At 38.8% G+C, this 22,717-nt stretch overlaps 1 protein-coding gene across 1 annotated transcript in view; it reads left to right on the top strand.

Annotated features, from left to right (window-relative positions):
• LOC105450647 (lachesin-like) overlaps positions 1 to 22,717 on the top strand; it is a 366,968-nt gene that overhangs the window by 293,699 nt on the left and 50,552 nt on the right. Inside the window, exons 7-9 of the mRNA XM_011690577.1 lie at positions 6,243 to 6,371; positions 16,253 to 16,537; positions 17,116 to 17,178. Of these exons, the coding sequence (XP_011688879.1) occupies positions 6,243 to 6,371; positions 16,253 to 16,537; positions 17,116 to 17,178 (477 nt within the window). The remainder of the gene's footprint in view (positions 1 to 6,242; positions 6,372 to 16,252; positions 16,538 to 17,115; positions 17,179 to 22,717) is intronic.

Here is a 22,717-nt window from a genome sequence, read left to right as displayed (position 1 = left end):
AATAAAAAGTTAGAGGTCTTCACTATCGATTGCAACGTTGACCAGCTTCAGTGCTCAGACTAATTTTAAACAATTTGGACATCTTGAATTAATCATAAAAATGCATCATATTTTTCTCGTTATACAATTATACTTTTTAAGAGAAATGTAACAATGCCGTAAGTTCTTTTTGAAAAGTATCACTCTTTAACTTTAAAACACGGGATTATAAAGTCCTTAAAAATTTTTTGTCGCGAAAATATGATTTAACTAAAAACAATAGATATTTATAAATTTCTTATTTTCGCTTGATAGTTTTTCCTTAATAATTTCACAATAGATCATTTCTCGGTAATACTGTCTATTTCAGTCACTTATTTCAAATCATTTCTGAGACTCTGAACTTTCATTTGAAAAAAAAAAAACATATTGATTGGAACCAAAATTATGACTTCTCAAAGTTGCATGGGTTTTCCGGACTCACGTGCTGTGTTTTAGGTTGGCGTTGAATCGATTGTTGTATGTTAGCGTTAAATCGCTTTTCCGATCGGTAAATGACCGCGCATTGATTCGCGCCGCGTTTTATCGACGCGTGATTCTCCATAATTGATCTCTAACGGCCCGATACTGTTGCAGACGAGACGCGTCTCTTTGCGCTTACATTTTTATCCGATCGAAAAAAAGAATTTTTTTGTTGTTGCGGTTTTTGACGCTTAAAACCGTTTTAGACGCATTCAGCCGCGGCGCGCGCTGCTCGTCAATCCGAATACACGCTGAAAGATCGTGGAACTATAGAGAGCCCGGTTGAAAAATGCGGAATAACAGCACGACACTCACGATTGCAAGAAAGCCTCCATTTTCGGATACACGACGCTCCGGCTTCTACGGTGAAGCAAATTCGATATCTTTGAGTCGACCTTATTCGGAAGTTCCCAGGCTAAGGCGGCTGTCAGTCCCAGCACCAAATCACCGTCTCGGCCGTACGCTCCGATAGTCAGACAATACACTAACTGGAAAATACACGGAACATCCACGTGCAAATTCAGTTTTCCGCGCAAATTTCGCCAGGCTGCTATACATAGGGCGGCACCGAGCGCGGCGGCGCTTTACTTTTCTACTTTATCCGTGTACCGAAATCTGAGGGGGCGGGGTGAGGGAAGGCAATAAAATTCTCGAAGGTATGCACAAAACGCTTGCGAAACACTTGGCCGAATTTACGTTGACGACTGTTTGACTTTCCTCTTTAATACAATCTTGCTTAAAATTGCCGAACACATTCTACATTGTTAAATATTAATCCTAATTTGCAAGAATTGCTTTAATACATTATATACACACAGTGAAGAATTTACATTTTAGGAACATACATATAGAAACATTTTGTCAAATCACGACGAGAGAGTTATTGAAAAAATCCTTCACGGAAAGAACAATTTTGCTGAATCCAGATCTGAAAATAATTTTTGTTCAAAATTATTTGTGAGAAAGTCAAAATAATTGTTAGAATATCAAAACGTTTTATAGCAATACTTATCAGTTTAAACATTTCAACAAATTATTCTGATGATTCAATAAAAAATTAATTTCAGATTTGTTTTTAGTAAAATTTTTAGGTCTTTCAACAAAATCGTTCTTTCCGTGTTGAATTATTGAAAAGAGGTAACAAATATTGAACACCCTTCCCCCTCCAAACACACACACACACACACACACACACACACACACACACACACACACACACACATACAAATTTATATATATCTCGCATCCGCGACGTCGCGCTCCGCCTCTGGCGAGCTTTTATACGGCCGAGTGAAAGTTTCATTGCGAAAATCGTCCTTAAAAATAACTATCAGTGTTTGCGCAATCCTGTATCGATTTGCATCCAGGCTTTGAGCTACCCCCGATATCTAAATATTCCCGGACTCGTCGAAGAACGGCGGAATACATTAATATCGGATGAGTTGATGGCGAAATGAACTTGTATCGAAAGGACCGGTGTGCCACCACCGATCAAAAACTCATTGCAAATATTTTATCCGACATATTGCATCCGCGGGATCTAAAAGAGGCTTGCTTGAGGTGCACGGTTCGAGCGATCGTTTTATTTTTCGGACTCTGCGTTCGGAGAACTGCAAAATCGTCGTTGGAATTTAATAATTTCTCTCCTTTCTTTCTCTCTCTCTCTCTTTCTCTTACTATCGAAGTTTGCCTATTATAGCGCGTACATTGATAGAATATCATTATCTATTCGGATTTTTGTCTTTGTGGCTTTTAATTATTTTTTATTTCTGATTTTTACCTTCAATGTTGCAACTGTGTGTTGCAAATTTTATCAGCAAATATGCAGTATAAAATGTACATACGGTTACGCAATTCTTTTACGTGCGATACAGTATATACAATATATTATCCTGTGAAATTTTTTTGCATAATTGTTTTTTCCGAGTTTGCAGAGTAATACGAGGGTAATATCTTCGACAATGAACGCATCCAATTATTTAACATGATTAAAACGCATTGGTGTATATGGTGAAGCGAAATCATTTTCGATACATTGATCAAATCCATTGATTAAACGCTGCATTGATTAAAATCCAGAATACAAAAAAAAAAGTTATTCTGCGAGAAATTCCACGGTCGAATTGGAGCGAAAATGCCACGTCGAGAGAGAAGCATAGAATGAAATTTATGAATTTTTCCCGAATTAAATCGTACCGAATATTATTATTTCTACCTACAGCTTTATTCCCTTCGTATCCGATTAAACGTCGAATCCTGGCGCGCGCGTCTCGACCAGCAGCCAGCAGCAGCGGTCAGACGCCGTATTAATTGACGCGATTAAACGAAAGCGAGAAGCGCGGATGATGGAGGATTCGACCGGTTATACGGTCGCGGCGTGATAGCCGCGAGAGAAAATGGAGCACGCGATTCGCTCGCTCGCTCGCTTGTTCGCTCTCGTCGAAGAAATATGTTTTTACGTTCTCCGTCAATATTTTTTTCCGCTTTTACGCGCGCGCGGATATCCGACCACTCGGCAGCGACTCGTTTGCCTCACGGCACAACAACGGCGGTTTATCGGACGGGTGTTATCACGTCACTTGGTATCCACGAGACCGCGCCGCGCCGTTCTCCTGCAGGCTCGGATTTCGCGCGTTCCTCTCAATTATTCGCGCTCGATCGATCGATCGGGCTTGCTCCTGCCAATCGGCGGCAACCGTTGCACTCCGACAACCTGCGCTACGGTGGAATACAGCACGTGGCGAGGTGAAGCTGGCAGGGCATGTGTCTCGTGAAAGAAACATCGCCCGCCCCGCTCTAATGGCTGGGGGGTCGGTTAATCGCGACTAGGAGACAAGCAAAGCCGAAGTAAACCGGGCTAGAGATTTATGAACGCCACCCTCTCTCCAAGAGAGAGAGAGAGAGAGAGAGAGAGAGAGAGAGAGAGAAAGAGGAAGGTGTATCGTCGTCGCCGCCGATTCCAGGTGGTTCGAATCTATTCTTACGGCTCGCGTTCATTTCGTTTTAATTGTTATTATGGAGATGCTAAGCCTGACGTTGATTGCTTTTACGATAATCCGAGATTAAGTACCATCATAAAGACAAAGACACGTATAATTTAGCATGCCAATAATATGGTTCAAAATGCTACAAATCATAGAAATAAAGTTTATATTATCTGCCCATTGCCGCTGATCTTCGAGAAACAGTGAAACCGTATAGAGTTTGTGAGATTTATCAGCGTGAAGTATCGCGTTATACAAAGAAGTAAATATCATGCCCGAACAACCGGAAGGGACTCTTCTTCTTCCTATCGGATTCCTGTTTTGTCGGAAAGGAACTCCTTTCCTAGTCCGTCGAATTTCGTTCTCCCATCAATTACATTATCGGTCAGTATAATTTACTGCCAATCGTAATCCTCCTTGGATACAATGCTGTACGGACTATTTTATTACGTAATACGGCTAGAGATTCGAATGAAACTTAAACAAAGTATCATAAATCATTTCGAAGTTTGCCTATTAGCGCGTACGTCGATAGAATATCATTATCCTTCTTGGATTTGCCGATTACGTACATATAAGTTTAACGAATTTTTGTCGTGCGAATATAAAATGTGATCGTTATTACAATTTATATGAATTATTTATTTTTATGCATAATTTATTATAATTTATTTATTATATTTATATTTATATATATTGTATATTATATTTATTATAATTTTCATTTGCAGACTGCAGCTTGTTTCGCTTTGTGGAAATATTGTTTTTATTAATTTTATGAAGACATGTCGCATATTAAAAATTTTACATTAAAAATTTTCGTTTGTTGCATTACATTGCTATTCTCGTACGACAACACTGAATTAAATTGCTTTTATTAATATTTCTCGAGAGGCAAACGAATCATTTTCTCTCGGTATGGCAGTAATAACGGAGTACCTTCATACCGTCAATTTCTTGTCACGGAGTGCCGATCGTTTTGCTCCTCTTCTCTCCTCTGTCCTCTATTAACTCCCTACCGGTTGTTTCTCCTCCCGTAATAAAGAGCCAGCGGAAGTTCCCTCGTAAATCGTCGTTTGATGTAACGTAGACACGAAGCCAATACATACATTCTTCCACCGATAATGACATCAAAAATCCTGATCACGCGAATCGGCAGAGGGGTGAGGAGAAAGGGGTGATCCTAATACTTGTACAGCCGTGAGCCATTTGCGACAGTCACATTATGATTTTGCACGAACTTGATCTAACAAAAAAAAATTTAATGGAAGAAAAATCCGAACGCAACCGGAAATGAGTTTGACGAAAATGCGGGCACTCCGAGCATTAACTTAATCTCTGCATTTCTCTCCGTTTCGTGACTCTCTTATAATTTTACTACAGTCTTACTTGTAAAATACAAATCTCTCGCTGCAAACTTTCGTAATAGACTAACGTAGATATAAACAAAGACGTAAATCACGCAGCAATAAAAACGTATTCTGAATTCCTGTAAACTTCGTTGCTTCATTAAATTCCGCTGTGGATTTATGCATTGCAAATTCAAATGTGTAATTAATGTTTACTTATATATATGTATATATACAGAGTATCCCGAAATTCGCGAATTAAAATATCATAGCAAGAAAGTCTTCGAAAAATTAAGTAAGAAAGTTATTTGTAAATTTTTATTTTAAGCAGTAGTTTTTGAGATGTAAAAGTTTAAATTTGGTCAATTATAAACGGTTAAACAGAAATGTATCCGTGTCGATAATGTTAGTTAGGTCACGCAATTTCACGGGCGTAATCTGTAATTGTTCAAATTTAAATCCTTATATCTCAAAAACTACTGCTTAAAATAAAAATTTGCAAATAACTTTTTTCTTAATTTTTCGAAGACTTTCTTGCTATAATATTTTAATTCACAAAATTCGGGACACTCTGTATATATGTGATTAATAATTTGGTTGGATGCACTAGTGCACATTAAAACCGTTGTACACAAATTGACGTAAAGATGTGTGTTTAATATAAAGCTATAGAAATACTTCATTAAATTCCGCGTAGATTTACACACTACAGAGTGTTCAAGTATGTAATTAGTGTCTACTTATATACATATGTGTGATTTATTTTTTCATGTAAATAACACTCTATAATATGTTATTAAAAATAACATATATAACTATAACAAATATAATGAGAAAATAATATAATATAATATAGTTTATAATGAGAACATAATATAATATAGTATATATATTATTAAAAATAACATGTAACATGTAACAATGTGTTATTTTTACGTGGAAAGCTAAATTATATATGTATATATAAGTAGACACTTATTACCTAAGTATGTTATTTTTACACCGAAAAATGAATCGTACACATATAATACATACAAGTAGACATTTATTACACAGATTTATTACTTAAATTTGTGAATCGACACATCTGCACTTGAAGTAATTGTGATTTTGCTGACAATTACGTCGTTAGCTTAAGCATATTGACACGAGAAATTTGTCGCGTGGTATTTTACCTTAACGTGTTAAGGTTCAACTCAAAACGTTAAGAGCTGTCCGTGCATCGCGTAAAGCTGCGGGTTGCTAAATTTCAAACCGAACTATTTGCATAACCGTCTTCCTCGTTTCGCTTACGAGATAACGAGGATGAAACGTTGCTTACGCGAGAGTATATATAACCCGTCCGGTTTCCGTGAACTGTATTTGCGCCCTCGACCAAGCTGAATCAATTCCCCGCTTCTGGTTTCAGTGACCCTGTATGATGGCGAGCAATTAAACTTGACGAGGATCACACGCAGCGAAATGGGCGCTTATCTCTGCATCGCGACCAATGGCGTGCCGCCCACGGTCAGCAAGAGGATCACCGTGGATGTCGAATGTGAGTTCGTTGCGAGCATACCGCACATTATCATCGCGTTTGTACGGTAACACGTACGGGACACACATATGAGATGTACATATTCATATGACGAATGGCATGCAGTCGGCAATGCCGGGGGGGTACAATGCGACGCGATAATTATTATTTTACGACGTTACATGCGAGATGTTCGGCAATAAACGGCTTAACGACGTGGATATTTAATTCAAGGGTTCGGTCAAAATTGCGTGAGGTCTTGCAATAATATTATTTGTCGACTGTAAAAATTTGATGACGCGCTGTCGACAGTGGCACGTCACTGTAACGCTGACGAACAAATAACAATTTGATTTACGTTAACTCTTAGTTTACACGATTCTCCGATTTTTTGCTGTCTACGATAACGTCATTCGAAGGTTGATTTTTATGACAAGAAAGAAAACAATATATAACAATTATTAAGTTATTCTTACATACATGCACTTTAATATCTTTAGAAAAAAATTTTGTATAAATATGTAATTACATTTAATATATTTTGAACACTTTCTCACGCACCAAATTCTGCGTGATAGACTCTTATTTTATCATTTCTTGTTATTGTTTTTCTTTAGAACATATTTGTAAGATTGTGTATTAAAGAAAAAAAAATGTATATAAATATTATAACTAATTACAGCGGACGTAAATGGCTCAATCATACATATAGATATTAAGGAGACATGAATGACCCAATCCTTATAGAAATTTAATAGAGTAAGGGCCAGATGATTACTTATGTTGAATATTAAAAGAATTGTTAGTGCTTTTAAGTATTAAACTTTTACAAGGGAATCGTGTATACTAAGGGTTAAGATTTATGCATTGTATATTAAGGGTTAAGGTTTATGCATTAATTAAAAAGATATTGTGAGATAACGATATCGCGGAATGTATACAACAACGGCATGCAGGTGTTGCCGGAACTTAATTACTGTAATAAATTATGTTAATTGGATGCGGGAAACTGCTGTGATTGTGAACTCCAAATGTTCATAAAGTATCCTAATTCTCCAGCTTGTTCACGTGTTTAAGTATCGTAAATACCGGCACGCGCGAACTTTCTCTCGAAGGAGGCGACGCGAGAATTAGGGCTCTACCGTCGCGCGGTGGCTGGATCGCGGCCCAACGACGATTTGTCGAATAAATTTTAAACGCGTTGCTGTATGCGATCTCCGATCCGACGCGACGCGACGGCACGGCGCGGCGGGTCGGTCGTGTGTTGTTTAAATTTCATTTCACGAATTGCACAACGCGAGCACACGTGCAGCGCGTTGCACACGTTTTGCCGTGCAGCGGGCGCACGTGCTCCGCACCGAATACGTGTATAACCAGACAACAAGAGGCAAGGAAAGAGTAGATCGCGGGACCCGCAGGGGAGGAGGAGAGGACGAAGGAGGGCGGGGGGAGGGGGGAGGCATGGGGGAGAGAAAACGCCGTCGGGAAAGCCCGGGGGAAATACTGGAAGCCGCGCGCAAGCCGTCCCGCCGGCCCTGGTCATTTTTCCCTTTTATGCGTTTCATTCGTTCGTGTCACTTCGTATGCCTTGCATCCGCGTGCTGCTGCTGCCGCTGCCGCTGCTGCTGTTGCTACACGTCGGTGTGCGTGCGCGCGGGCGAGCGGGTGGGCCCTCGGCGTCGTTGCTGAGGGAAGAAGGAGCGGTAACGTTACGGTACGGCACAGGCCGGGGCGGTATCTCCTGAATATTTAGGAGGCGGGGGACATATTTTATTTAGACGAGCGGGATAAAACATCGGTTTTCTCCGCGGATGCGGCGCGTTCCCCGGGTCATAGCGGACGCTTCGGGGATCGTCTTCTCGTGCACCCTCCCTCCCCCCTCCCCGAACCCCCGTGCGCCTCCCCCGTCCTCTCTCGTCTCTCACCCAACCCCGCCGGTGGTGCGCGGCGCACGTACGCGTGTTGGGATTTTGCGGGACACCGCCTTTGTAAAAATTTGAACGCACGTAATGAGACGAGCGAGAGCCGTGGGAAATTCTCCAACGCGATCTGATTGACGGCATAATTCTTTCGCTCTCCCCCTTTGTGTCGGCCTCCGCCGGACGATCGATGGTGCGCCAACGTTACGGTTTTTTTTTTTTTTTTTATTGCCACCTTAGTCAGCATTATACATATGTATATACCTGCGATAATGATAGTGATCTATGATGGTATATTAATTTTTTTAACTGCCACACACAGGGTATATACACGCTAGTTGACATATCGTCCTGCATTGCATTAGTTGTATCGATGCTGTCGCTTTTACTTGAATTTCCTGTTTCTTCTTTGAAATCGTTTTATAATTACACGCGTGATTTATTTTTACAATATTTAAACAAATTAAGACCAGCTCGTCCTTGTAAAAGACAAACAAATTAAGATTAGGCCAAACTAATGAGCTTATTTAAACAAGGATGATAGCGTTTTTTATTACAAGAAAATTTCTAATAGCGATTATACATGAAGCATTATACATAAAAAAGATCAACGCTAAACGTAGTACATGTTTATTTGATATCTTATCAAATTTGACATTCTACAGATGTAACGTATTAATTTATATACGTATATATTATGGTGTAATATTTTATCTGTAATTATTATTTGTTGAGATGGCTGAAGAAAACCAATTAGGTCGAAACATGTACCACGTTTAGCGTTGATATTTTTTTATGTATAATTCTTATCGCTATTAGAAATTTTCTTGTAATAAAAAACGCTGTCATCCTTGTTTAAATAAATTCGTTATAGTTTGACTTAATCTTAATTTGTCTGTCTTTTACAATATTTAGTTTACATATTTAGTTTACAATTATTACGTGTTTTTGTTAATACGTAGTTAAGAACAAATCTGTATATATTTCACTTATCGTGTTTGATCGTATTACGATTAAACAAAACAATAATATATGGTTTATATGAAAAATATGATACGAATAATTCGAAGAGAAGACATATTTAATACTAATTGTAAGAAGAAATAATTATTCGTTAATAATATCTCTAAATATTATTAGAACTATTTTAGAAATTATTTATCATTTATATATATACCTATATATTTAGAAATTGTATAATAGGTGTGCACGTTTTATACCTCGTATAATACTATACTGATATAACGTGTTCTAGAATCAGTGCAGAATACAATTATGACTTTACTTCAAGTTGTAAAGCGGCGAGTGTTGTATGCTCATTACTTATTCTCATACAGAAGTTCTCCTACGTTTTCCTATTTCTGCTCCACTTTGTTCGTTTAGTTACATTAAATAATCCACGATTTTATTCTTTTCTCTTAAAATTACAGCTAAAATTAAATATTAAAAGATTACATCGTGGTTACGTAATACGCATCTAAATTTCGTATTTGTCTCTCGTAACGCGAAAGGAATGCGTAGGGAGTTTGAGAAGCGGGTACTCTGCCCAGGGAAAAGAGAAAAAAAAATGAAAAGGGTGCTCGATCAGTGTAAGACGTCAAGATGCACTTCCGGAATCGGAGGTCTAACAACCACTCGTTGTAACACGCTTCGCAAATTCCCCCCTCGATGGAGACGTCGTCCGTATAAATTCCAGCCAGCCGATAACACCGCTTACCCAGTTTTCTATGTTGGCCCATTACGAAATGGAATGAATAAGCGGCGCATAATGAGCGAGAGATAACAAACTGAATTCGTATTGTTGAGTATACTCTGCTTTTACTCGTGCTTTAATTCATACATAATATACGAATCATTATACTGCAGTTCATTAGTCCGATTACACAAACTACGCGCCGAAATGAAGTGCACGTGAGAAAATAAAATTATAACATCCCGCGCGAACTCACGTTTCACGGATTACTTTTTATTCGTAATCGCTTATTCAGCTCGGATCGTGCCGGGTTGTGGGAAAAGATTCGGGTACTCCCCGAATCTTTCGAAAGAATTCGTTCATTGAGGATGAACCGGGACGCGGGTCCCGAATTGGATATTCAGTCTAGCGACAAAGAGACACGATCGCGTTGACACAACGATCTTTCTAAATTTTTGCTGACATATGGGGGGAGAGAGGCAGGGTGGCGGGGGGGGAGAGCAGTAGTTGCGTAGTACACAGCTCGTACACATGTCGCGTTTTCAGCATGCATATACCCGTCGTTGCAACGCGGGCAAAATTGCGCCGCTGCATAAAGCATAGCCAGTGAGTGATGGGGAGAGTAGCGGTGGCGGGAGGGGAGGGAGGAGGTGGAAGGGAGGAAAACGCGCGCGAATACGGGGGACATAATTCGGTTGGCATGCACGCGGCTCGGGTCTCCATATGTGGTCCAGTCTCTGCAAGTGGTAACCTACTTCATCAGGCATGTTGATGAGGCATGCACGATTTAGCGAGTTGACTTTTTACTCCGTACGTTTTCACTCTGCGCCTATACCTATATGTACATGTACGTTGCGTCACGGGCCTGGGGTACACCAGGCGACAATTCACGCGGTCGCTCCCGCCGGGGTGCGCGAGCGTGATAAGCGAGCCGGGACCATCGCATCCTCCCGCTCTCTCCCTCTCTGCCGCAATGAGAGTATTATATCCTTTCTTTTTCAATTGGCCGTGTAATTGACGAGTACCGCGGGTGCGGCTGAGTCACGATGAGACGACGCGATAACAGCCGCGTAATTGACGGCGCGCTATTTACATCGATTTGTTAAAGTCGCATGCATTCGAAATACGGAGGCAATAAACGAATGGCCGCGGAAGGTATAGAATTTTGCTCCTGTCAATAAAGCTATAAAGGTTCCAGAGAAATATTTATTAATGTAATAATAAATATGGAAAGTAGGCTTATAGTTTGAAAATTGAAATTGAAAGCGGTAGAAACATAGGGGCATGAAAGCCAAGCGAAGTCTAAGTGCTGAATAATGTATATAATAACAAAATATGCAAGTCATACAAACGTTTCGACCTTTTTTGTATTTGTATGTATATATTGTTATTATATACATTATTCAGCACTTGGATCTTGCTTGGCTTTTACGCTCATGTTTATCACTTTTGATTCATTATTGTGATTTAATTTACAAGAATATTTTGATAAACGTAATGAATTCTGAATAATAAATAATAATAATAACTTCTGAACAAATTCTGAACTCGATTGAGAATGCATATAAGTGATTTTGATTTTTAACGAAATTGGGCAAAAGTATTTTGGAATATCTAATAATTTGGTTATTGAATTAAAATTTGTTATTACGTTATTTAATTATGACATAACATACAATCGTGCAGTTTTTCCTCCAGCCAGGTTTTAGAAATCTTTTTTCAATTTTACTGTCGAATTGGTTTGTACATAAAACTTTTTCTATATGATATACCTTAAGTTTTAATAAAGGTACAAACACATATATTTTATATTTGACACTCATACTGTTCGTACCTGTTCAAAACCTGTCTTTTTCTCGGCTCTTTATACTACATATATTGTTCTTTTAAAGAATTTTTGTGACAATATGGATTTTGTTTCTTGAGACTACTTGTTTAAGACTGCCGATCTTGAGTGAAGAATATGCTCACTATATCCGAGCCTACAGCTCGTACATGTATATTTTTACATTTTTATTGGGAAGGAGGTTCTTACCCCAAGATTGACACTGACTTTGTTTGATCAACTTATTCATGCTCATGTACTTGAAGATGGCTCGAAAGGAGAGCCGAAACGTCTACGATTATATAAAATTACAAACACTATTTGTTGAAATTATTTTTCATTGCGCACCATTTACCGCGCTGATTCGTACACGCCGCGTTAACAATATCATATTTTTATTTTCCACGAGTCTTACATTTTATACTTTAAGCACATACATGTTTACGCACGCATACTTGAAACATACAATCCCTTTCTTCATCTAATTGATAATGACAAAAAATAGTGTGCCCGTCCCGTCAGGATAACGAGCAACGATATGCCACGATGAACGATGCACTGCATTCGTAGAGTCATGATCACCTGACCATGCCCTGTACATCAGCGTAGTCCGCGACGTTGCATCCCGGCTTACCACAAATCCACAAATTGCCACCGTTGACTTTAATTAATGCACACTTCTCTCCTATTTCCTACCATCGATTACGTCTATATCTGCCGTATTCAGACTCAGCTGCGCGTTGCACTTCTATATATCTCTGTCCTGCGCGTTATCCACAGATGGAGAATGCGGCGAGAGTTAGGAAGGTTTAATTGCGAATCTCGCTCTTCATTTATTTATTACAAGCAATTATTAAATTTATTGTCCAAACCATCGAGTGTTGAATAGATAATATCGAATAGATTTTCCAAAGTTTTGAGATCGACAATTTTTCTTTCTCCGATGAAAGTCATTGCGTCTTCGACCAAGATAGAGGAAGAAGCAAAAAACAGCCAAACTGGAGAATGGCAAGCTAGGAAGATTTAATTGTAAATCACACCCTTCATTACAAGCATTCATTAAATTAAATTAAATTAAATTAAATTAATTAGCTGGGACTCCTTGTTAAACAAATAATCAAAACAAATCGTAAGGACTGTCAGGAGTCAGCGCGGTAAATCGTGCGCAAATTACAACAATAATTCCGATGTAGTTCACATCACAAAATATATTCTTGAGAACAATACAAAAAAAGTCGTAACAGTTTTACAGACGTTTCGACTTAATTTTAAGTCATCATCAGTGATTAAGCGTTGTTAATGGTCGCAGTTGTACAATTCTGTGCAAAAAAAAATTATTTTACATGAAAGCTCGTTATACCTCTCTAACGAGGAGAATCATAATCCAATGCGTTCTGTATTAAGCCGACGATATCGTATCGGCATTTTTCTTCCCCCCTCCTCCCCCGATGCTTTCTTCCTCCGCCTTGATTGGCTGCGGCGACTTTTGTCGGAGAAAGAATAATTATAGCGTCGATCGAAACCTTGAAGAGAATAGCTGTTCGCTATCATCTATTTAATATTCGAGTACGAGTGTTGAAGTTTAATCAAGCGAATAGCCTCAGCCGGTCTCTCAGCCGGTTCCATTTATTAAATTTATTATCCACTCGTATGTCGGGTCTTGAATAGATAATATCGAATATGTTCTCCAAGGTTTCGAGATCGATGGCAATTTTTTTTTCTCCAATGAAAGTCATTGCGACTGACCAAGATACAGGAAGAAGCAAAAAAAAACCGCGCACATGGAGAATACGGCAAGCTAGGAAGATTTAATTGTAAATCCCGCTCTTGAATTATATAAGTATTCATTAAATTTATCCACTTGTATGCCGGGTGTTGAATAGATAATATCGAATAAATTCTTAATAAAATTTCGAGATCGATGGCAATATTTTCTTCTAATCCGATGAAAGTCATTGCGATCGACTAAGGCGGAAGAAGATCGCTTTAAAGAAAAAGAGGAAAAACTCGCAAGAGATGAATGCGACGAGCCAGGAAGGTTTAATTGTGAATCTTGCTTCATTACAAGAATTTATTTAATAATTAATTATCCACTTTATTAAAGTAAATAGATAATTTGTTTTCACATAAAAGTTGTAAAACAATGATTAACATTGAACATCATAATAGATGACTTTAATAACCACATTGATGAAAATCGAATACCGTTATTGTTCGCGTAGCGATTGTGTCAATATTACAGATAAGTCATAGATATTTAAGAATCTCTTTATATTTTCTGATTAATATTTTCTTCGTTTACCTGATTTTATTTGACATGAGTTAAACGAGTTAAATATATGAGCTTTTTAACATTTAAAGACTCGTAACGCGATTATATATGAATGTTGTATTGAATAAATAAACTTCTTTCTATTATATCTTCTGACTTTTCGTTACACTGCTTATCGTATATATGAGTTGTGAAATATTTAATAGCCTGTGATTTTCAAATCAGCTTTATTTTCAGCTGTAGATATGATTCCGAGTTAATTGGTTACTCGATAACACGTCTTAAACTTCAACACTCGTACTCGAATATTAAATAGATGATATCGGACAGCTATTATCTTCAAGGTTTCGATCGACGATATAATTGTTCTTTCTCTGACGAAAGTCGCCGCGGCCAATCGAGGCGGAGGAAGAAAGTATAAGGGTGGGGGAGGGGGGGGGAGGGAAGAAAAACGTCGATATGATATCGTTGGCTTAATCCAGAATGCATTGGATTATGATTCTCCTCGTTAAAGGGGTATAACGAGCTCTCAGCACCCGGTGTCGTTTTACATCGGCGCCCGGTGCATTATTATTCCCTTATTGTATCATACAACCTGCTGGCGGAGTTTGCAACTTTAATTTAACCCGTTACCAAAGCAGCACGCCTGCCACCAACGTCGCGCGACACACCTTATACGAGCGCGCATCCGACGTTGGATTAATTCGAAACGAAGAAGGAGCCGTTTCTGGTTTAGTTGCTGAGTTAGAAAATTGTTCGTCCGGAATGAGAGGGAGAGGGAGGCCGCGGGACCCTTCCCTTGCCCTGCCCTCTCCTCCGCACCGAGGAAAATACAGAAAGGACATAAAGACGGAATCGCGCGGCGGCGGCGACGTCGTCGTCGTCTCGCGCGGCCTTAACTCTTCATTGCGTAACCTTAACGCCGGCGTTAGACTTGTAACCATAATAGACTTTGTTCTCAACTCGTTTCCCGACCGTGGCGCATTTTGCGGAGCCCCGCCATCCCGGGGAAAGTACAAACTTGATCCGTCGTGTCTGCATTACGGGGGACGGGAAACTCGGCGTTACGTCGCAGCGCAATCTTTGATTTTATCGCGTAACGATTGTACGTGGAGGATAATTAAGGGAGCGCGCGCAACGGCGCGTTTTAATATGCGATCGTTACTAACATTTAATTTAAATTAATTTAATTTAATTTATCGCGTACGAATACGAAAGATTTACGTGTAGGTTGGGAATGAAAATGAGAATACGCAAATAGTGAGGCGCTATCATGGCTACCGTTGTAATGCCTATCAGATATTAGCTTATATGAATATGTAAAAGCAGAAAAAGGGAAGAATATATAACACGCAACAATAATTACACACACATCCATACATTAACTGCATTAACATCATGCACTTTGTGTGTATTTAGAGCAATTACATAAAAATGCAAAAATTTCTTGTTGGCGAGTTCGCCGGAAGAACTTGTACGCGTCTTGTTAAGGAGTTACATGTTTCTTGCATGCAGTTTGTTGTTTCTTTCTTTACAAGTAACAGTTTATTTTTGCCCTCGATTAAAATCGATTAAGATCCAATTTTAACGGATACAAACAACTTTTTTGCGCGCATCGCAACATGCAAACGGGACGTTAAGGTGGTTCTAAATCAAGTTACTATAAAAATGTCAAATTTTTCAATATAATAAAATTGAAGTACCGAACTTGACGTGTGCAAAAAGATGTTGAAAATGTAATTTCTAACGTATAACTACGTTAGTGACAGGTTAAGTAAGGATTGGAGATACTTTTTCTAACTGCACACAAACCGTTAATGGTCACAGAAAAGTAATATGTCAACGGCCATTCTGGAAAGATATTTAATGTTGAAATGCAAAATATCGAGCGAAATCTATAATAGCGACATGTGATAGATAAATCTGGCAACATTGCTAGGAAACACTCGACCGATAAATATCGTTTGTTTTATATTATTTCATTAGATACGTATACACCGTAGTTTTAATATTTTATCCAAATTATGCAAATATTTATAATTTAGGATGGGCCCTGGTGAGGCACCTCAAATTTTTGGCATTTTACTAAAAAAACCACCTTAATATGAAGTAGCTATCAATGTGAAATTACGTAATATATAAATAAAAGTAGCATAAAGCGCGGAATGTATAAATCTCTCCTTGACGTTTCAGTTTCGCCGATGATCTTCGTGCCGAATCAGCTTGTCGGCGCGCCAACCGGCACCAACGTAACGATCGATTGTCACACGGAAGCTTATCCCCGCGCCATGAGCTACTGGTTCCTGGGAGACGAGATGATTCTCACCAACGAGAAGTACACGACGAATACCATGGAGAACAGCTACCGCGCGCACATGAGACTCACCATCAGAAACTTGACAGCGAGTGACTTCGGTAGCTACCGGTGCATTAGCAAAAACTCGCTGGGCGAGACGGAGGGATCCATCAGATTATACCGTAAGCTGACGTGCATTTTCTAGCCCCCTCTCCCCTCCCCCCTCATGCCACGCGCGGTTCGTGTACGCGAACAAACAATTTTTTCCCCCCCTGACCGCTATCGTTATGCATCTACCGCCGCCATCGCCATCACCACTGGTGTATGTTGTTTGCTATACGAGATATTATAGCGCAGACGGGGACGCGCGCGGTTTCGCGACGTGAATAATTTAAAAGTGAAACGACTTCCATAAATCGCGAATTCTCGAGCCTTTGTTTAATTTCGCCCGAGTCGAAGATTTATTTAAAGCCGAGCGGATGCTGGCAGTAAATCGGCTACGGTTAAATCGCCGAGAGAGAGGAAATGTCTCTCGCGTCGTCCTTTACCCCCTCCCCCCCCCCTTTCCTCATACCCCCGTCACCATTCCGTTATATCCTATCTCGGCCCCGTGCAATTCCCCGCCGCGCCGCCTCGGAGAGATAAGATGACCCCCCAGTTAAAATATGAATAAGACGTTCGGAGTTCGGAGTTAAATTTATTGGCCGATATTTAACAAGTTATATGACGTCATTAAAGAACTGAACGATTTTTATTTCAGCCATTCCGAAGCCATCGGCGGCACCGAAGGCGACAGAGATCAAGAGCAGCGCCAACAATGAAGGTGAGAATCTTATTGAATATATGCATTCCGAACGATTCGGAAAATCGATATTATACTCGGCGCGGACGATTCTCTAACAATTCCCACGGGAAGGCAAACTCATTATCCACAAATTTTATTCCGAAATCGTAGACCCTTAAAGTGCTCTCTCTCTCTCTTTCTCTCTCTCATCTTCCTCTCGTTGTATTCAATCGCGAACGAAAAAGCGGATGCCGCAACTATGTCTCACTTGAAGAAAAAAAAAGGAAACGTTAAACTAGGGGAGAGGGAGGAACAAGGCGTAAAAAAGGGCAATCTAAATTAAAGCGATGTATTACGCGTCTTTCGCGGATAGGCAATAATCCAGCAAACACAGATTGTAACAGCAATATTGCAGCAACGTTATAATATTTCTGCAATATAACTGAAATGTTACAAATATTGCTACAACTTTGCGGTTATAATCTGCGTCTACTGGGAATTTGCATCTTTGACCATCTCGACATCATCAAAGCGTCGGAACGGTAACTCCAAAGTGTTTGTGACACTTCTTTAATTTTCTAAAGAATTATTTGTCCTTTGCATAACTAAAAGAATCTAAATAAATTTAGAAAACTCTCGAAATTGTCAAGTAATAAAACAGAAATAAATCTAATGGGAGCTACAGCGCGGTAAGTAAAGCGCAAAGCAATTTGATAGTTGTGTTAAAAATTCTTTAATAGAATACTCGTTAATCTCTAAAAATAAAATAGAATACTCGTTAAAACAAAAATGTTGTAAAAAAGAATCTACGCCGGTCGAGTGACAGGTAATGTTCTTCGAGGGGTGAATTGCTCGGGTTGTGCGTGATTCGCATCGTCCGAATAAAATACGATGTTTCTGAGAGTTAGTCTTTATATTAGGGCTCGCAGAGAGCCCTGGCGCCATTGGCGCGTCCGTGTATTATTAAAGCGACAGGGTGCGGGGGGGGAGGGAGGGGGCGAATAACTTGGGCAGGTGCCTAGGTCAGGTCCCTGTGGTTCGGCTGCCTCGCTGTGTTCCTCATCCTCCTCTTCCCCTCCCCCTCTCCCCCTTCTCTTCTCTGCCTCGCGAAACCAATCTCAATATACTGTATTATTAACGCCATACAAGGCTCGGCCACGACGGTATTACCGCCATTAAGCTTCGCAATTTTACCGTATAACTGGCTCCTGCCGGCCGCTAGGTGGATTATCGTTACCTCGAAGCGCCTAGGGGGAAGAAGCTGACCGTTCTAATGAATAACTGTTACTCGCGAATTTTCGCGAGCAGTGCGGGGGAGAACGTGTTGCTCGTTGCTGCCCTCCCGCCCCGCCGCGCGATATTGATGTCGCCGCGGCCGAATCGCTTTTCTCGCGACCCGACGATCGTAAAAGCCGCGGGAGGGAAGGGGGGATGGGTGGAGGGGAGGCGGGGGAGATCGTAACCGAGATTTACGAGCGTCGGAGGCGTAAGTCCGACGAGCGCGATTTCTTTGCGAAGGAGCCGAGTGCGAGGCGAGCCCGGCGCGGCGCGGCGCGGCGCGGCGCGACGCGATCGTACGTGCAAATAATGGTAATCGAAAACGTTCTTTCGATGGAGATGTCTCGGATAGAAGCGTCGCGTCGCCGTAACTCCAACGTACTCCCATTTTCCCCGGGCTAATGCAATTTATTCCGTATTAACGACTCCGCAGCCGTAGATGCACATATACTTCGCGAGCGCGCGAGACGAGACAGCGCCTTCACCATAATGTATGGCCTCGACTGATTAAATATTACGAGAAACTTTGGCGCAAAATCGGCAAGGGACGCGTCGCGTTTGTCTCTCTTTCTCTCTCTCTCTCTCTCTCTCTCTCTCTCTCTCTCTCTGTCGCGTCTCCGAATCAATCTTAATACTACCGGGGTTATTAATGACCTAGTCGAGGTATGCAATAACTCACGAACACGACGTTAAATGCCTAGCAGTTTCCAATGGGACTGCCGTTCGTCTTATCTGCGCCAGATAAGATTACGCCCATTTACGGAACGATCCGCGATTCGAAATGCAGGAGATGCACGCGACGACATATCAAGAGTCATCCGGAGACGAGGGAGGGGGACGAGGAGACTATTCGAGAAAGTAATTTTGTGAAAGACGGGGTATAAAGGCAGGTAAAAATATCGAATACAATGAATTTTTCACGGAAAGTTTGAGACATCATTTAATCGTTTATCACGTTTTTTTTTCGGGAAACGGTACAATTGACTTGAATATTACGAGAAATGATGTTTGATCTACGCCGAGATTTTCATTACGCTTGTGCGACATAGATCAAGATTTACCCTTCCGGCTTGTTAAAATCAGAGAACGCGAATTTTAATTTTATATTGCGATATTACATCGGTGGCTTAACCAGTGACCTAATTAAGCGCATTTAAAATTCAATTACTGACGTCGCTGCGAGATACTAGACGGGATGCACACGGCACAGAGTGAGATTGCATTGTTGGCGGTGGTTCACGTATCTAGATACTAGATAGCACTATTGTTCTAAAAAAAGGAGAGAGAGAAAATCGTGAAATTATACCAAGAATCTAATTTTCCAAAAAGCATTTGAACGGTCTGTTAGGTGGACAATTTTCATTCGCGATTTGAATCGCAGTCTTATTTTTGCTCATTATCGTTATTTTTCATGTTCCTTTTACATTAAGAATTTAATATAAATGAATAGTAAGTGAAATCGACCGACATGTGAATTATACAAATAAGCGAAGGAAGGCTTTATTCTCGGTCAAATTCCAATCTTTTAGTGCCTAATAATATTTTCCAGTGAGAATTTGCAATTCGTACATGCAGACTTGGCGCCGATTATTTGTCGATCTTGAAACACAATATTTTTAAATTGTCAAGTATCGGAATTGACCGTGTTACAAACAATTAAGATGCAAACACGCCAACATGGTGCAAAGTGGATCTCGGTGCTTAATAATATTATAATATATGAATCTTACAATTTCTCAACCCAGGCAAACTGCGCGCCGCATAATCATCGGTTTTTAAAACGCATTTTTAAATTGTTTGTTGGTATAATTGAAGAACTATTTTAATATGTGATATTAGTAAGAAAAAATGATTTTCCATTTTTAAGTTAAATTAGCCTACTACTATTGCAAGCCCTTCAATTTGTAATATTATGTACTAGAGCTTCAGGTTAGGACTGTATTTCACAAACTAAAAATTACAAAATTCACATAAAATTATTATTAAGTACCAAGATCAGCTTTGAATAAAGTCTGTCTTCGTTTATTTAAGATATAAAATAATGATATTTATGTACGTATATGGCTTCTAAGCACAATTTGTTATAATTTTTAGATGTATTATTTTTTTAAACATAATTTATAAATATATACCTGCATGCGCAAAATTTGATTTTTTAATAGAACAAATTAAAATATCGCGACATTTTAATTAAAAAAAATATTATTGAAGAAAATTACTTATTAAATTTAATGCTGATTAATATTGTAATTACATTAATATTGTAATTTACATTTTTCTTTGTGCACTGAAAATACCTAAGTAAAAGAAAAAGGAGGACCGGTAAATAAGACCAAATTCTGCCTCGCGATGGAATCTAATCTAAACTTTAAATTTCTTCCTTAGATCTTCAGAAGTACGAAAATAACCGTTATTTATCTGAGAAATGATAGGAAAGCTGAGAATAAAGAATGAGCTATTAAGTTCTAATAGTATATTAATAATTCTAATAGTTCTAATAGTATACTAATAATATATTAGTTTAAATCAGGACCGGCAACTTACCAGAATTCCGAGCGTGGAGTTCTGCTACCGGTCTCGCGGGGCGGGAGAGGGGGGCAAAAACTGTTACACATTGTACTCTACTTTTTTTACTGAGAAGCATGTTTATTGCTGTTTACAACTGCAAACGTTGATCATCGAACTGCATTTGCGCATATAAATTTACTTACAATTTCACTCAATGTATAGGTTTTCAGTTATATCGCAATGAATGTAAAGGATTGCGAGGCTATTTAAGCGGCTTTGCCCCATCGTTGATCTTAAATATGTTTTAAATATTCACAAAGTTGAAAACGAGCGCTCAGCAGTGCATGACGTTGCCGGAATTGTGAGCAAAATCCTAATTAATTTTGAAAATTCACTGATCATTTCACTCACTGGCAAATTTTTTTTTAATAATATTTTTTAGAGTAGTCATTTTGATTTCTCTTTGTTTGACAATGTCAAGAAACATGTCACGATGAAGCTTCAGTTTGTCTTTCTCCAAGTCGTTTTTATAAAATTCTATAATAGGAGTCGGATCACTGACTTTAGGGGAGACCGGGGCTCGTTGGCACTGTTTTCATAATTTAGACATTCCTGTTTCTAAACAACTATTTATTATGATTAAACTATATTAATATAGTAGAATAAACCTTTTTCTACATTTTCATGCCAGGAACGATTCTGTATACTGTATAGTTTCTTTGTAGTAAGTGAAATACGAACATGCTGCAATGTAGTCAATTTACCCCGATAGTCGGATAAATTGACACATGTCACAGCGTGAATTGCTTCAGCAATAAACTCCATATTAAATTAATGAAAACATAATAGCAGTAAAAACAGATCGCAGATATGTATTTCTTAAAAAAAGATCGCATATATCTTTTAGAGTTATTTTGTAATAATCAAATAGCAAACTGCTGTTAGAGAATAATATATGTAAACTATTTTAAATGTAGCTTGTTTCAATATAGAAATATAAATAAATAACGTTTTGTCATAATTAAGTTGTAATTAAATGGTTACACGCTTCTTACAGTAAATTAAACTAACAATAAGCTAACTTTAAATATGAGCCAAAACGTGCCCCATTCTTACAGACATATAATTTAAATCATTTTATTATAATAAATTATGATTATTATTCCAAATAACATGTTATATAGTAACAAAAACTTTTCTTTTATCAAATAATACATTACTTAGATTTCTCTTTTCAGCTGAAGAACATTAATACGAATTTTGAAATATTCGAAAATTTATTTGTCTTCTTTCAAATCAAATTTTTCTCTTTCTTTACTGAAATATTTGCTTGATTTAAATGCAACTTAGAGACATGGGCCTATGTTATAAAGAGATATTTTACTGTAACTTTATCATTTCTTTAATCATAAATACATAAACGGAACGCAGTGCCAACTTGCCTCTTATGTCAACGAGCCCCGTCTCCCCTAATGAAGATACATCCCGCACAATAGAATAAGTTCTGATCTAGTCAAAGGCATGAGATTTATAAAAAATGATTATATAATCAAAATTTCTTTTTCACTCTCTCGAGTGATTTCTATCTTACGAAACGTTATACTCTATAGGGTCATCGATATCGTTGATAATACATTCAACTTAATGCTCCTGGCATTATTAGTATACTTCTCAATATTATTTTGTCTCCAAGGCTTTCTGCTAATTAGCGTAAATCACAAAACAAATCTTATTACTTTGATAAGTAAAATCGAGTCAAATCAAAATATCTAAGTACATATAATAAGATATC

Source organism: Wasmannia auropunctata, unplaced genomic scaffold (assembly GCF_000956235.1).
Source record: "Wasmannia auropunctata unplaced genomic scaffold, wasmannia.A_1.0 LD336059.1, whole genome shotgun sequence".
NCBI lineage: Eukaryota > Metazoa > Arthropoda > Insecta > Hymenoptera > Formicidae > Wasmannia > Wasmannia auropunctata.
The sequence above is the reverse complement of the archived record's forward strand: the minus strand, read 5'-3'. Positions and strand labels throughout refer to the sequence as shown.